The sequence below is a fragment of the Fragaria vesca genome, linkage group LG1 (assembly GCF_000184155.1).
Source record: "Fragaria vesca subsp. vesca linkage group LG1, FraVesHawaii_1.0, whole genome shotgun sequence".
In the NCBI taxonomy this organism is placed as follows: Eukaryota; Viridiplantae; Streptophyta; class Magnoliopsida; order Rosales; family Rosaceae; genus Fragaria; species Fragaria vesca.
The window spans coordinates 17,823,448-17,840,150 of record NC_020491.1 but is presented as its reverse complement, the minus strand read 5'-3'; the positions used below and the strand labels follow the sequence as shown (position 1 = coordinate 17,840,150).

The window sequence follows — 16,703 nt, the reverse complement described above, 5'->3', positions numbered from 1 at the left end:
GTTTTACTGATGAATTGAACGTAGAAACAAGTTTGACGCTTCATAGTGCTTGTTATGTGAATTTTGGTTTGCTTATGTCACGTACACTGTATAGGTCATTCATTTCAAAGGATCAAGGAAACGACTAATGCTCGAGTCATGGAACTTCTTCGGTGCATCTTCTGACATCTCAGATATGTTGTGTCTGATACTGAGGAGTGGAAGAACGAAGTATGATTTTTGACCAACATGATTTTGTTTACCATAGTATATAAGTGGTGCCTACAACAAATTTCATTGAACTGCTCTTCTAATTTGAAGAAAGTATGGTCTTTACCGGAATTAGCGCTAAGAGCATCTTTAACAAACTCTACTTCAACTCCTCAGCTATTTTTTTGGATATTTTAGGAGCTCCAGCAGACTAGTTAAACTTGAGCTATTATAATTTTTAGTTATCTCGGTAGCTAAATATAGCTAGTGAGATAACTCAAATGAGGCTAGCTATAATTTAATACATTTCTTTTAAGATATTTTAGGTGGATATATAAATACATTTAAACTATTTGATCTTTATTTAAAGAATAATATTAATGTAATGCTAGCTAAAATAGATAGCATTGATGTATACACATTTCTAAAGTGGCTAGCCAAAATAACATTTTAGCTAATTTGACAAAAATTTAACTCAAAAATGGCTAGCATTGTTAAAGATGCTCTAATGACAAATAGCAGCAGAAGGCAACTACTTTCTCGTCAGCAAGGTAACTGTGGTTGAATCAAGTGCTACTTTATGTGTGCTGAATGGATTTGATAGAGAAGAGGCATGGTTACCGTGTCTGCTTTAACCTTGGATTTTGTTTTTTCATGGAATTTTTTTCTTCTTTTTTCTTTTAATTTTATTGAGGGTGTAAGTAGATATCCAAGAATTTTTAGAAGTACAACCTCACAATCTAAAGTTTAAGAGCTAATGACATGGCAACAAATTCTTAAGTAGGGCTTTCTTTTGCCACGTGGTTGTGGGGCAACCCAATAAGATTGCGACAAACTTTATGCGATTACCATAGCTATGTTTGCTTTTTAAATACACAATACATATAACATGCATGTTATCATATTGGTCTGTCGCAGGCCATGTAGCCGTCTTGCCCTACATAAGAATTAGTCATGACATGTAATACCATTTTTTGGTTTTACATGCCCAATGGGCCACTCTCATAAGGTCACATTCCATTTATTTTTTTTCTTTTTTTAGTTTCCTCTATATACATTCCACATCCAAAATAAAAAATAAAAAATTGACAAGATATATGTAAGCAAACTCAACTATGGAATTGAGCTTTAAACCACTCCTTAGTCATATAAGGGTCATCATGGATAAGGTTAGGGTCGGCCTTACCTTTTATTTTAGGGTTTATGGTAGAACAGGGTTGGGCTTGACTTTAATCAACAAAATTTAGAGCCGACTAAGGTCAGATCGAGGCTTCATTATGTGAGCCTTTACTCGTCTTAAAGACCCATTCTTCGAGTGCTAATAAGGCCGGATCGGCCTGGCCTTCTAAATAGGGTCGAAATGGGTTAAAGGATCCAATTTTATTTAAGAGAAAGAAATGCATTAATTTTAATTTTTGTTCTCAAAATTTAGCTCTTTCATTATCTGTTTAAAGCACTCCCTGAATTATTCTCTAGTTCAAAACGCTCATGAGGCTTGCATTATCAGTTTTCAATTGCTTCTGCCTGGCCATGACATCTTTGTGATCCTCTCTTCGGTTCCTTTCTAAATAGGAGATCTTAGCTCGCATTTCTTCAACCATTTCCGCTACTTCACCCGTGTTCAGATCCCTCTGGACCGCTTCCGGTGATGGCTCTCGTAATTTCTCCTCTGTGATTCTAGAGCTTCCTACTGTGCTTGATGTTGGAGTCGCAAAATCCCCAAACCTTGCTCATTCCCTTGACCATGATCGTCCTGCTCAACCATCAAGACACCCAGATTTTCGTTGTCGCCTGCCACCTACGGTAGGGGAGTGACTAGTCTTGAGAAATTGAGAAAGCCAGGTTTGGCTACTGAGAAATTGAGAATCAATAACATCAGATGGGGACTGGAAACAAATATATGAATATAATTTGTGATTTTTATTGCTTTCATTTTTTGAGTAATGCTACACACACCAAAATATATTACAAAGTATGAATCCCAAATGATGTGGAGTAAGCCAACTCACCACTTTTATTTATCAATATTAATGACATGGATTTGATTAATTCGAAAGAGTAATTTATTGAATTATTTTACTAGAAAAAAGAAAGAGAAAAAAATATAGAAAGTGAATTAAGAACCATAATTATATGATTTATATCCCAAACAAACAAGAACCTTGATTCCCATTTAAAGCCGAGATCTACTATCCAATCTCAAAGGGTTGCTCTATATGTGCCTATATATCACCATGGATTTGATCAATCTATGGTGTTTTTTAAGGTAATCTACGTAACATGGGTTGCTTACGGTGTTCAACTAGATCTCTCAACTGATGGTAATACCAGCCCCATGAATCCTAACTTGTCACACGAACTATAGGTATCAAATTCAATTGGAATTGCCAACATCTAATCCAGGTATAAATATCTGATGTTCATGAACAAGGTCGCTTAGGTAAGAAGAAGTGAATAACTCCAACTCAATACTCTCCAATTAATCAGGAGACGAGAGTTAATCACACCAATTTATACTGTTATATTTCTTTATAATTGATATCCTAAAACATGAGCAACACCAAGTGAAATTGTTGTTAGAGTGGAGCTTTACCGAAGAGAAGTAAACATCATAACCAGAAAAATAATAATATATGATGTAATGAATTTTGTGAATTTCATTTTTGATTTTATAAAAAGATAGTTTAATAACAATACATGATGGAAAATATTAGGTTTAAATTGATGGTGTGGCACATTCCACATCATTTGGTATATGACTTTTATATAACTTTTTGGTGTCTTTAGCATTTTCCTGATTTTTTATTTCCATTCAATATCAAAAAGTTTAACAAGAATATATGTTCTGTCAAAAAAAAGAAAAACTAATTTCAGTTTACCCCCATCAACTTTAGGTCAATCATCATGTTAATCTTTTTTCTTTTAATTTCATCAAAAACACCATTCGACTTCCAATTTTCATCAGCTGTGTTCAAACATCCGTTTTTCATCAAATTCTCCCGTCATGTGATGACTTGCATTAAGAAGAAAAACAAATTTAAAGTCGTTGGGCCCACATAAAAAGTGCAAAATAGACAAATTGTATTAAATCTCACCAAAATCACTAAGGTTAGGGGGCTGTGATGAGAACAGAAATGTGTATCGATATGGGAGAAAAATGGTCAGGAAGGTTATTTTTTTAGAATTTGACTTTTTTCTTGATGCCATATCATTACTTAACGGACATGGAGAACGGAGGTTTGGATACGGCTGATGAAAATTGAGTGTCGATGGGTGTTTTTGATGAAATTGAAAAAAGAAGGACTAACATGATGATCAACCTAAAATTGATGGGGGTAAATTGAAATTAGTTAAAAAAAAAAATACATGTTGGAAAGTATTAGGTTTAAGATGATGATTTGGTATAGAATTTTTGTATAACTTTTTGGTGTCTTTAGCATTTTCCAAGAATTTTTAGATGTACAACCTGATAATCCAAAATTTAATGGCCAATGACACAACAACAAATTCTTAAGTAGAGCTTTCTCTACCATGTGGCCGTAGGGCAACCTAATAAGATTGCAACAAACTTTATGCGAATACCTTAGCTACACTTGTTTTTTAAATACACATAACATTATGCATGTCATCATATTGGTCTATCCTACGGCCACGTAGTCGTCTTGCCCCACAGAAGAATTACTCATGACATGTAATACCGTTTTTCGGTTTTACATGCCCAATGGGACACTCCCATAAGGTCACATTCCATTTTTTTATTTTTATATCCTCTATATACGTGAGCCACATCAAATAAAATTAATTAACGGGAAATATGTAAGCAAACTCAACTATGGAATTGAGCTTTGACCCACTCCTTCGTCCTCATAAAGGGTTCATCATGGATAAGGTTAGGGTCGGCCTTACGGTAGAACAGGGCCGGGCTTGAATTTAATCAGCAAAATTTAGGGCCGGCTAAGGTCAGATCGAGGCTTCATTATGTTGCCTTTACCCGCCTTAAAGACCCATTCATCGAGTTCTAATAAGGCCGGATCGGCCTAACCTTCTAAATAGGGTCGAAATGGGTTAAAGGATTTAATTTTATTTAAAAGAAAGGAAAACATAAGTTTTAAGTTTTGTTCTCAAAAGTTAGCGCTTTCATTATCAGTTTAAAGCGCTCCCTGAATTATCCTCCAGTTCAAAACGCTCATGAGGCTTGCATTATCAGTTTTCAATTGCTTCTACCTGGCCATGACATCTTCGTTATCCTCTCTCCGGTTTCTTTCTAAATGGGAGATCTCAACTCGCATTTCTTCAACCATTTCCGCTACTTCATCTGTGTTCAAATCCCTCTGGTCCGCTTCCGGTGATGGCTCTCGCAATTTCTCCTCCGTGATTCTAGAGCATCCTACTGTGCTTGATGTCGGAGTTGCAAAATCCCCAAACCTTGCTCATTCCCTAGACCATGATCGTCTTGCTCAACCATCAAGACACACAAGCTTTAGGTAAGATTTCCCACAAACGGCGCCAAATATTTATGTGTGATCCCGAGGGTATACAGATACTTGGCACGTGTCTGCTAAAGGATCTGTTCCGATGTCGCCTGCCACCTGCGGTAGGGGAGTGACTGGTCTTGTTTGGTCTTTTCCTTTTCAACGATATAGTCGGTCTTTGTTAAATAAAAGAACAATTATGGGTAATAAATGTTACCACTTCTGGTTGACAGTTAGGCTTGTTAAATAGCTTCATGCATGTTTGTTCTTCTCTTTTCATTCGATGTGGGACAAATGTCCCTTTTTGGTTTGTACACAAACCTCTTGACCCGTACCTCGATCTTATTCCTCCCTGGCCCGTATTGCTCTTGGGCCGTTGGTCTAGTACTTACACTTGCTTGGACGGGTCCCACCTTGGAATATGGGTCTGATAGTCGTATTACTGCTACTGTCTACCTTCAGTAGAAGAGGTTATGAATGAGGGATGGAATCATGAGATGTTTACTATTGCAATTCCGATTTTGACTCATATATGCAAAAAACAATTGGGCACCAGATACCAGATTACAGTAGTTTGGTGGTGTAGTTGACACATTTTAGGAGTGGTAATTGGGCGTAGTAACAACTCTTTAAAGGAGGAAATAGGGTTAAGAAAAGGAAAAGAAAACAGGGTTTGCAGATTTGCTTGTTTCTCATGTAACTAAAAATAGAGTTGTGATAGCTCGACGTTGTTCTATGAAAACCGTTGTAATCATTCATTGATTCAACAACTTTCATTTTCAAAACAATTTTCTTTTTTGGGGTTAAGTATGTGTAGAAGGAAAATATGTGAAGGAATTATAATTCGAAGTCAATATTTTGAATTTTGACTATAGGTTTGTAAAATCAGTCTTTTAATGGAATATGAAATGTAAAAGTTAATGGTTGGTACTTGATAGTGTTATAAGATCACAAACAAGGTCATAAAACATATATAATAAAGGAAGGAAATGGCATAAGATGATGGAAATCAATTTTGGTTATTAGAAGGCCACATTTGCATGATCCATGTCTTTCCCTTTCCCACCAAAGACCACATCATTTCCTCCTTTATGATTTATTATTTACATTTATTGGGTCCCTTCTCAAAAAAAGAAAAGAAAGAAAAGCCTAGTTATAATAGTTTAGGGTGAGTATTGAACATTCAAATTCCCAATACAAAAAAGAAAAAAGAAAATCGATCTCGGTGTTGTTGTGATAAGAGGAATACATAGTGAACCACCACCAGGATCCAAAAGAGAACCGAGATCATCGCTTTGGTGAGTATCGATTTCTTACTCTTGATCATCATCGATCTGATTCGTAGATTAAGGTCCTTTTCTTTCTATCACTAGCCTGCAATTTTTCAATTTGATTTTGAGATTGTTTTGGTCATGTATGGATTGCAGAATAGCGGGTGGAATGTGAAAATTGCATGGGCTGAGGATGCCGGAGTTGCGAAGCGGAGTACGCAGATCAAAACGGCTTGATGATCTTCAGCCTTCTTCTCAGCCTCAACAACAGCCTCAGAACAAACCTCGAAGGAGAGCTGCTGCTGCTGCTGCCGGACGCGGTCGAGGTGCTAATGCTGTAGCCAAAGGACCTTCTCCAGCAGCTGGCAGAGGCCGCGGTGCCGCCGCCGCCGCCGTCAGGTTGATTGATTTAGACCCTGAACCTTGCCCTGCAGATCCTGTCTACAATCGTGTGCAAGTTGTTGTAGCCGATAAAGACATTGCAATGGAGGGCGGTGGGAGCGCAGACAAAGCTTTGCCACTTGAAGAAGATGCAGGCGGAACTCCTGTCCCCGATAGGGTATAACGCCTCTACTTGTACTTTTTAGTGCTATCACATTTATTGCATTTATTCAGGACTTATGCTACAAAACTCTCTTTTTTTTTTATATATTTTATTTATTTATTTATTTATTTTTTTACGAGCAACTGCTTAGTTTACCACTGCTACACAAGTGTCGTGTTTCGGGTCTGGCTGTTCAGTTAAGGTGGATAGGAAGGATTTGAATGTGTCTAGAGGATGGTCGTCATTGCCGCGTTATTCTGGATCAATCATTACCAATTAAACGTAGTGTTCTTATTCGTAAAAAAGTATAACCCCTTATGATGTTGGGTGCAGGTACAAGTTGGTAATTCTCCCCAATACAAGGTAGAAAGGAAGTTAGGGAAGGGTGGCTTTGGCCAAGTGTATGTTGGCAGAAGGGTTAGTGGTGGAACAGACAGGACAGGACCTGATGCGATTGAGGTATGACTCAAAATATTTTATCTCTTCTTTTCAGAATTTTGTTTTTTGCTATACAAAATAGATATTTAAGATCCTTTTTACAGGTTGCTTTGAAGTTCGAACACAGAAATAGTAAAGGTTGCAATTATGGCCCTCCTTATGAGTGGCAAGTGTACAAGTAAGTTTATTTATTTGTCAGATGTTTTCATGAGAATCTTTGAATTTGTCTACTTTTGCAAATATATCAAGTCTTTCGTCTGATCCATGTGTTTCCAATTTCTTTTGTTTCCTAATTTTGTCAAGTACACTAAATGGATGTTATGGAGTTCCGTGGGTTCATTACAAGGGTCGCCAAGGGGATTTTTACATTCTGGTGAGTTTTGATTAGTGTTCTTACCATCCGATTAGATTTTCGAATTCTATCATCTGATGGGTATTATTATGTAAACTTCAGGTGATGGACATTCTTGGTCCCAGTCTGTGGGACGTATGGAATTCTCTTGGTCAAAAGTGAGACTCTCTCTCCCTCTCTCTCTCTATAAATGTGCACACATCTTTGCCGCATCCCCCTCACGCATCACATTTTCATCTCTATTCAACAGGATGTCTCCGAATATGGCGGCGTGCATTGTGGTGGAGGCAATATCAATTCTAGAAAAGCTTCACTTAAAAGGGTAAGTCTTCAGTGTACAATTTCACAACCCTCCCAGGCTCCAATTGTGTTGCAGTACTAATCTAGCATTAATGTTCTCATCTCAAGCTAGGTTTGTGCATGGAGATGTAAAACCTGAGAATTTCTTACTTGGTCAACCTGGAACGGCTGATGAGAAGAAGTTGTATCTTATTGATCTTGGTTTGGGTATGTTGCTTTGTGTTCATTTGCTGAAACTATGAACTTATGTGATATTTCTTACAGCAAGGGGATCAAAGCCATTTGTAGCAAGTTATATGCTCATAATCTATATATGATGCTAGTGTAATTTGCTACATTTTTGTTGCAGCATCGAGATGGAAGGAATTAGGATCAAGCCAACATGTTGAATATGATCAGAGGCCTGACATATTCAGGTTAGTATTATTAGAATATTGGCTCTTTTCTACTTGGTCATTATTTGTTTAAATCTTGAGAATACTACTTTTGCCAGGGGAACAATAAGATACGCAAGTGTTCATGCGCATTTAGGTCGGACTGGAAGTCGAAGGGATGATCTTGAGTCATTGGCATACACATTAATATTTCTTATAAAAGGAAGGTTGCCCTGGCAAGGGTATCAGGTGAGTTGTTATTGTTGTTGTTTAGATGCAGTCACACCTTTTATTGCGGAAGTATATAATTTTGATTTTCTACTTTTGGCTTTACAGGGTGATAACAAGAGTTTCCTTGTTTGTAAGAAGAAGATGTCCACATCCCCAGAGTTGATGTGCTGTTTCTGTCCTCCCCCATTTAAATTGTTTCTTGAAGCGGTTACAAATATGAAGTTTGATGAAGAGCCAAACTATGCAAAGTTGATATCCCTTTTCGATAGCTTGATTGAACCATGTGTTCCGCTAAGACCAATTAGAATTGATGGAGCTCTGAAGGTGTTTTAATTTATCCTCTCTCTATCTCTCAAAAGCCATAGGTTTTTATTTTATCACAAGCTGATGAGATTGAGTAGAGAGCAACAAAAAAAAAAAGAAGTTGACCTGCTCTCTCTCTCTCTCTCTTGTGGGTACTCTACTCTCACATTTTGATATTCGATGATCTCTTATGCATTAATAGGTTGGGCAGAAACGGGGAAGGATGGCACTAAATTTGGAAGACGATGAACAACCAAAGAAGAAAGTCCGATTAGGTAGTCCGGCTACACAGTGGATTTCAGCGTATAATGCACGTCGTCCAATGAAGCAGAGGTTAGTTATACATGCATTCAATTTTCATACTCTATTCGATAGTGCAGCTAAACCTTGCTAGCTTACTTTGTTTTATGTTTTCCTCATCCATATTGTTCTTTTCTGAAAACATCTGCATGGGAAGTTGTTGATTTATGAAGTGCAGTGTTTTATGATTTTACAAAGTTTTGAATCTGGTGCTGACATAGTTTATTGCTGTTAGTTGAATCCTAAGCTTTGAACATTAAAAGAAAAATGAATGCATCAGTTTAATGGAGTGTGACTTCTTGTCAGACTATTAATACGGGCCATCCATAATTATGGGAGTTCTTGTTCATATGTAGTTCAGATGAATACCATTGTTTTGGTTTATGAATTTTAAGTATCCATTCAAATAATCATTCCTCTAGGAGGCGTTGTATAGTTGTGAATGGATGTGTAATCAACAAATGTGCAACATAAAGCACATCATATCTTGGCTTTGTTTTCCTTGAAAGATAAAATTGGTAAGTAATGTAAGAAATAAAAAGAGAAGATAGAAGTTGAGTTTCTGAGTTTTAACACTCTGAACCTCTCTTTTTCATTTTGTGATACCGTATATGTAGCTGAATATAAGGATGCTCTAAAACCCGTATCTCATGTATTTTCAGTTAGTCAGGCTATCCCAATAATTTAAATTGATAGACTGCAATCCTATTCTTTGCTACATTACTGGAACAGAAGTGAATCATGACCTATCTTAATCCTAGCAGTTTGGGTAACCCCAAGGGGTTTTAGATAACTAGAATTTCGTAATGAATCATCATGAATTAGGGGAACAAAGTGGAAGACGATAGGATACTTATGTGATGAAATGGAGTTGACAGAAATGGCTTATCTTTGTTAATTTTACGGTTGTTTGATTCTGGCCTTCCTGGAATGACCGAATGAGTATGGATACTCATGTAACTATTTAATGACAATGTTGGTTGATCAGACAGAACAATAATCCATAATAACTCATAACATGGTCATTCTTTTGACTATTTTAGGTATAATAACAAAATCTCAGGCTACAATTTTTCTCTTTACTTCTCTTGTATTAGTTTTAATCCTTTCCGCTAGAGGATGGGTGGAATACTCTAGGCTTGAACCTAGGACGGATCCTTCTAGGACAGTGGTTTCATCACGGAAGTGTTATATTTATTGCCTGGTTTAAGTAATTCTCTTACTGGACATGCAGATATCACTATAATGTGGCAGATTCAAGGCTGCGCCAACATGTTGACAAGGGTAATGAAGATGGATTGTATATTAGCTCTGTAGCCTCTGCAGCAAATCTGTGGGCTCTAATCATGGATGCAGGAACAGGTTTCTCTTCCCAGGTTTATGAGTTGTCAGCTGTCTTCCTGCACAAGGTTGTTTTATATTTCGCTCTATTGTCTTCTGAGTAATGTTCTCTTTCCTAGATATTGATCATTATAATTACCTTGGTTGATTGTTGACAGGATTGGATCATGGAACAATGGGATAAAAATTTCTATATTAGTTCAATAGCTGGGGCAAATAATGGGAGTTCCTTGGTTGTTATGTCCAAAGGTTTGTATATAGTAGGCCATTCAATATTTGGTTTATATCTGTTTACAACATAAAGTATTGTTCGCATTTATTTTACCAAATTTTTTGTATGCATGTTTTTCTTTGATCGTGCATCTATTATGAGCTTTGTTTCTTTCAGTAATCTAACATGATTATGTTGTCTTGAATTGTGCCTATGTCACGGTTGTTTTTTATTATATATTTCTTCTCATGTTCACTTTTTCATTCTTGTTTTTGATTATATTTTTCTTCTCATATTTACTTTTTCATTCAAGCAGTATTCTTCTCTTGGATAACCTTTTTGGTACATCAGTTACTTAGTTTCCTAATTTAGCAAGGTTGCTCTTTTGTAGATTGTTGTTCTTGAAAGCTATGCATTTATTAACAATGATATGCGGCACGACTAAGCATAACTTTTGGCTGTTTCCTTTGTTGAATAGTATGATACTGTTAGAAGACAGTATAAAGTTTTAATACATTACTATAAAGACAAATATGCAACCTGTGCCTTGTAATAGTAGATCTGAATATATTCAATTGGGTCTCCTGCTTCTGAGTAACATACTTCTTTGGTTGCTCAGAGCAGTTCACTTTAGTCTGATTTCTACCTGAGGATTAGGCTCCCTCTGTTATTTGAGTGTGGACTCTGAATGCCTCAGTTTGCCAAGGTCCTATATTGCTAGAAGTGGCACTGAGACAAACCTATCCAGTCACCTACAATAAAATAACAAACTTGTTTAGTTGAAAATTGGCGGATCCTCTAGTTATAGAATTTCATAAATATTGGACTAGTGATGCTTATAATGGAGAGGTATTCATCTGAATTAGGGTTTATACTATACTTGATTTTAAACAAATAATAGTATGGGATTTTAGTCCAATCTTTATGTTCCTCTGGAGAAGTAGTCACTTACACATAACCCACCGACCAGTTATAATATTTGTTCACCAGTCATAACATCTTTGCACTGTGAATGTCTATATATTATTAGAGGTTATGTAAAGAGTAAACTACTTTGAAAATTAAATTCTTAGGACCATGAAATTAATATTATTTTTTCCGGTTGCTCTTGGGAACAGTATTGCATTGAAATGCCAATTCTGGTTTTCTCCCAAGGCTTAAATAAAACTGTGAGGGATCTTCCATGGTAAACAATTTCACAACTAACACAGTAAGAATCTTGGGTCATCGTGTATTTTCTCGTAATGATTTAACTGTCTGATTATTTGATAATGAGAAACCTCTTAAGTGCACCATTGTCCTCTGCCATAAATTTAAACTGGTGTTGATTTCAGGTACTCCCTACACCCAGCAGTCGTATAAAGTGAGTGAATCGTTTCCTTTCAAGTGGATAAATAAGAAGTGGAAAGAAGGTTTCCATGTCACGTCTATGACGACTGCTGGTAACCGCTGGGGTGTGGTAATGTCCAGAAATGCTGGATTTTCTGATCAGGTGCGACTCAGTGAACTCTCTAGATTGTAGAATGTGTAAATTCTGTTGCTATGGTGGATCTGGTTAACATAAAAGTTTCTGAAGGAAAAAAAAAAAAAAAAAGAACAACCGTGTTATCTTTCTGGTTTTAAAATAGCTAATTCTTCCTGTTGCATTTGATTGTATATACAAGGTTGTGGAGCTTGATTTCTTATACCCAAGTGAAGGTATACACAGACGATGGGAGAGTGGTTATCGGATAACATCTATGGCTGCGACTTCTGATCAAGCAGCCTTCATTTTAAGCATACCAAAACGTAAGTTAATGGATGAGACTCAAGAGACTCTGCGTACCTCTGCCTTCCCAAGCAGCCATGTAAAGGTAGATGCAAGATATCCTTACTTCTACTAGTTATTGCTATTGTTCCCAACTGCATATTAGGGCCAATGCCAACTAGATTGGGCTTAGGCTCTATTAGCTGGTGTTAAAACATCAGGATTATGCAGCGCACAGTTTCTTACAAATAATTTTGTTTTTGCAGGAAAAGTGGTCCAAAAATCTATATATTGCCTCAATTTGTTTTGGACGGACTGTTTGCTAATTTGTGGTGTCTATATGTGGTTGATACCTGAACAATTTGAATCAAATTTTTGAGAGCATTTTAATAGTTGACATTTGAGTAGCTTGATGATAATCATCTATGTGCAAGTTGGAGAAATTCAACAACCTCATGAAATATCTTCTTCAACGAAAGGCGGGATAGGCAAAATATATATATCCCAACCATCATAATATGTTTGTCAAAGCCTTTGTTCTCCAGGTTAGTTTCACTTGAGAACAAATATTTTGTGAACACATATCATATTTTGTTGGTGTACACTAGTAAATGAAGGCATGAAGCTTCCTTTTAGCCATTATAATACTAAATGCGCTACCATACTGCAATCTGGGTGTAGTAATATTAGAAAACAGAGATTTAACTATAGCCAAACTGCCTAGTTCTCTTGTGCGGAATGGTGTCCATCTAAAGCAGCTCATGAGAATGAGCTGGCCTCTCTTTCTTTTGCCTTTGAGAACGACCAGGAACATAGCTACTCAGCTAGAGCCATCCCAAACAAACAAATAGAAGCAAATGCTGAGGAAGATAATACACCGACTGATGGAATTAAATATTGGTGCAAAAACAGGAAAACCTTTATGAGAGCAAGTCCACTGGTGGGACAAATATCCAACCTGGGTTGGATCCACATAAGCAAACTAACATAACCCAAATTTTTTTCTTCCACCCATGAAATGGGTTCTCTCATTTTCTAGCCCAGGTTACTTTGTTGGGGAGAAAAGTAACCCAGGTGAGAGGAGAAGACTGACCCAGGCGAGAAGCAGCCAGCTCAGCCCAGCCCACGCTCGTGGCTTGCGTCAGCGGCCTGCTTCCCTGTCTGCAACGCGCCTGCATGGAGCGTCTCTCCCACGGACGAACGCCAGCCATTCATTTTGTCGTGACATGCGAGCTGCCGACCCCCCCGACACGCGTCGTCCACTTGTGCGGCTTGGCTCTTCGTTTGAATGCAACAGTCCACAAATCTGGGCCGTCCAAAATGCAATCTAACGGCTCATAATAGGTAGCCGTTGGTGTTGCAACTGATTTTTTTTTTTTTTTTTTGAACCACCTTCCACCTTTTTCCCAGTTACTATTATCCCTAACCACATTCCACCGATGAATCTACAAACCCCATCGATGGCAATGATCCTTCAAACACCAATTTTTTTTGTAATGAGGATAAAATCCCGATAATTAGATAGTTATTAGAAAATTTCAAATTATTGTAATTTCAATTAAATGTCATGGAATAAAAAATTTAATTTCATTAAGTCATATTGTTTAATTATTATTTATTTACAACTAAAATCATTATTCACACTTAAAAATCATTTTTTTAATTCAATAAACAGTCACTGCCACGTGGCAGCAATCTCACATTTCAAACGGGTGGAAACTGCTGCCCAGTCACAGTGACCTGGGTCACTGTGTTCATTCTAACCCAACGGGTGAACTTGCTCTGAGGGCCTGTTTTGCTCGTTTTTCCTGTTTTTGTTGCACAAGGTTGATTCCGCTTCATACATCTTACTGATCTTAGAAAGAACGAGAAAGAATCCCCATAAAGATTTGATGGCATATGAAGGAATTGTCCCTACTTGGGCCTTAGTTGCAAGCTCATTATTGGAACTTGCTCCTTGTATTTATGATATACCGCACATCTGCAACATATGTTACTCTTTTGTATTTGTAAATAATGATCATCGATCCATTCACAAAGAGTGCGTAAAAGAATGTATTTGATAGTTTGGAATGTTCATGATTCAGTTATTTTGAGGGACAGAGTTCAAAGTGCTTGAATCTTTTTTGTCATCAAAACTTTTAGTGGATTTTACAGGCACGATCGAGCAGTGTCAAGGGCTGTAACACTCATCTGCAAAAATTTGAAACTGGAGGAGATGTGTGCAGCGGAACTTTGAAATTGAGGGATTGCTTGAAACTAGAATTAATGATAGTCAAAATACAGGTAGATGCAACACTACCAAAAATAGTATTTAAGGCCGTACTTCTGTTTGAAGAAAACAAATGCAGCAATATCAATCAGCAAACATGAATGAAATACTACTCGAGTGACTCTTATCAGAGAAGAGTCTCATCATAATCCTTATTCAATGTGGCAGCTAGCATTATCAGCAGGTGGTGATGGTCGGAACATCCATCAGGCTTCCCACCCCCTGAGGACAGTTGCCCGCGCAACGCGATTAACTCCAAGAGTGAAGGCTCCCATGCGGAGGTCACAGTTGTGGGTTTTGCACATCTCCTTGACATCTTTGAAGCCTTTAGTCATGTAAGTCCTCAGCTCATTATTCACCTTTTCTTCATCCCACAGGAAACCTTGAATGTTCTGCATATTATTGGCACATACGCATTACAAATTGCAAAATATCCTACGTCCTACCAGAAAAGACTTGCTCATTAATCAACAAGCATGTATATCTCCACAACATATATAGTGAAAGCATGATTGAGAAGAAAGTGTTGTGTGATTGAACGTGATTGGAAATAAGCTACCTGCACCCACTCGAAGTAACTAACAGTGACTCCTCCAGAGTTTGCATAAATATCAGGAAGAATAACAACACCTTTCTTTGACAAGATCTACAAACACAGGAAATCATCTTAATACAAATATTACTGCTGGCTCAAGTAAATCCAAGCTACTCAAAGTAATATCATTAAATCAGGTAGATAACTGAGCATGCACTAACCTCATCGGCTTCGGGGTCAGTGGGATGATTTGCTGCTTCGATAATAAATTTGGCTTTTATATCATTTGCATTTTCCCTTGATCCAAAATCAAGATTACAGTCAGGTTAATTCTGAACTTGTGTTGTGTAGATGAAAAACGAAATTAGTAGGATGGATCGATCAGGTACCTGTTGATGACACCTCCAAGTGCTGCAGGAATGAGAATGTCACAGTCTTGAGCTAAAATTGAGTTGGAATCTTGTATCGACTCTCCGCCATAGAAGCCCTTGACACCTCTTTGTTCCTTGACATGCTTGAGTAGGCTTGGAATGTCAAGTCCTTGGCTGTTCTTTATAGCTCCACTGATGTCACTCACTGCAACTATTTTCCCACCTTTCTCATGAATGAGTTGGGCAGCCCAGGATCCCACATTCCCAAAACCCTGCATTTCGTTCACACTGTCGTTGAATTAACAAAGTCCAAACTCAATCTTCTGTACGTACATATATAGGTGACTCTTCATTTGCTAGCTAGATTCTTAATTACCTGTATAACAAAGCGTTGGCCGGAGATGGTCTTCCCATACTCATTCAGTAAAGCCTCTGTTGCAAATAGTACTCCTCTTCCAGTTGCTGCATCTCTTCCCAATGATCCACCAAGATCCTAATTATTTGATTAATTATGGAATTAATCAATTTGTCTCTCTTTAATTAGTGTTCATCATTCACCATGCAAGGGGAAAAATCATTCAAATATATATGGTACACACACACATACACACATACTTACAGTTGGTTTCCCAGTGACAACTGCAGGTGAGTAGCCATGGAATTTGGAGTACTCGTCAAGTATCCAGGCCATGGTCTGTGGACCGGTGCCCATATCCGGTGCCGGAACATCAGTGTGGATTCCAATAAGATCATGAATCTTTTGGGTGAAAACTCTGGTGAGTCGTTCAAGCTCAGAAACACTGAGCTCCCCTGGATCACATCCTATCCCACCTTTGGCACCTCCATAGGGGATGTTAGCCACGGCCGTCTTCCATGTCATCAGCTGTGCTAAAGCATTCACCTCATCAGGCTCAACCTGTGATCAATAATATATGCTTAATTCGATCGTACGTGTCGTCATATATCAAAATTTAAAAGAAAAGAAAAACCAAGAACCTCTGGATGATATCTGATGCCTCCCTTCATGGGGCCTCTAGCATTGTCATGTTGGATTCTGAAGCCAACATATGAAGCCAAACTGCCGTCATCTTTGGGGATAGTACACTCCACCTTGATTTCCCTAAATGGTATCAGTAAACTCTTTTCAAGCTTCGAGTCCAATCCCAAAATCCGGGCAGCCAACTTAAAGTTTCTGTTTGTTGCCGCTAAAGCATTCATCTCTTCCCCGGCCGATTACAATAGATCTCCAACTTGAAACTGGCCGGAACTAAAGATCGATATACGTACAAAACCAATCAGCAAATTAATTTATTGAGACAATATATAAAATCCTCAGCTAATTATAGATTGCATGCATAAGCTTGATTAAACATACATATTTTGATTGAATATACGACCAGTAGTGAAGTGATCGATAGTGCCACTACTTAGAAATCTTACTACTAGTACTCT

At 37.6% G+C, this 16,703-nt stretch overlaps 2 protein-coding genes and 1 pseudogene across 3 annotated transcripts in view; 2 read left to right on the top strand and 1 right to left on the bottom strand.

Annotated features, from left to right (window-relative positions):
• The window catches only part of LOC101310068, a 4,119-nt pseudogene extending 2,115 nt beyond the window's left edge, over positions 1-2,004 (top strand). Inside the window, exon 4 of the transcript XR_183859.1 lies at positions 1,815-2,004. The product of XR_183859.1 is annotated as an uncharacterized LOC101310068 (transcript). The remainder of the gene's footprint in view (positions 1-1,814) is intronic.
• Positions 2,005-5,828: 3,824 nt separating this feature from the next.
• On the top strand, positions 5,829-12,708 carry LOC101290807. Its single transcript, XM_004288370.1, has 17 exons — positions 5,829-5,959; positions 6,089-6,491; positions 6,810-6,935; positions 7,019-7,092; positions 7,218-7,287; positions 7,369-7,424; positions 7,517-7,588; positions 7,679-7,773; positions 7,916-7,982; positions 8,060-8,189; positions 8,277-8,495; positions 8,677-8,807; positions 10,009-10,183; positions 10,274-10,364; positions 11,661-11,818; positions 11,991-12,179; positions 12,340-12,708. Exons 2-17 carry the CDS (start codon positions 6,126-6,128, stop codon positions 12,397-12,399), a joined length of 2,079 nt encoding a protein of 692 aa, XP_004288418.1. The 5' UTR covers positions 5,829-5,959; positions 6,089-6,125; the 3' UTR covers positions 12,400-12,708.
• Positions 12,709-14,301: 1,593 nt separating this feature from the next.
• Positions 14,302-16,703, bottom strand: LOC101315278 (glutamate dehydrogenase 1-like). The gene is made up of 8 exons (XM_004288369.1): positions 16,627-16,703; positions 16,248-16,518; positions 15,871-16,167; positions 15,628-15,744; positions 15,270-15,523; positions 15,102-15,177; positions 14,905-14,991; positions 14,302-14,737 (listed from the first exon to the last, which is right to left on the bottom strand). Exons 2-8 carry the CDS (start codon positions 16,467-16,469, stop codon positions 14,552-14,554), a joined length of 1,239 nt encoding a protein of 412 aa, XP_004288417.1. The 5' UTR covers positions 16,470-16,518; positions 16,627-16,703; the 3' UTR covers positions 14,302-14,551.

Bases quoted from the DNA above. Each gene is read 5' to 3' on its own strand.
- LOC101290807 (XM_004288370.1), top strand. From the start codon at position 6,126: ATGCCGGAGTTGCGAAGCGGAGTACGCAGATCAAAACGGCTTGATGAT. The intron at 7,093-7,217 runs GTAAGTTTATTT...AATTTTGTCAAG, and splicing joins TATGAGTGGCAAGTGTACAA to TACACTAAATGGATGTTATG. The intron at 10,365-11,660 runs GTTTGTATATAG...TGTTGATTTCAG, and splicing joins CTTGGTTGTTATGTCCAAAG to GTACTCCCTACACCCAGCAG.
- LOC101315278 (XM_004288369.1), bottom strand. From the start codon at position 16,469: ATGAATGCTTTAGCGGCAACAAACAGAAACTTTAAGTTGGCTGCCCGG. The intron at 15,178-15,269 runs GTACCTGATCGA...TTTTGGATCAAG, and splicing joins CTTGGAGGTGTCATCAACAG to GGAAAATGCAAATGATATAA. The intron at 14,738-14,904 runs GTAGCTTATTTC...AATAATATGCAG, and splicing joins GTTACTTCGAGTGGGTGCAG to AACATTCAAGGTTTCCTGTG.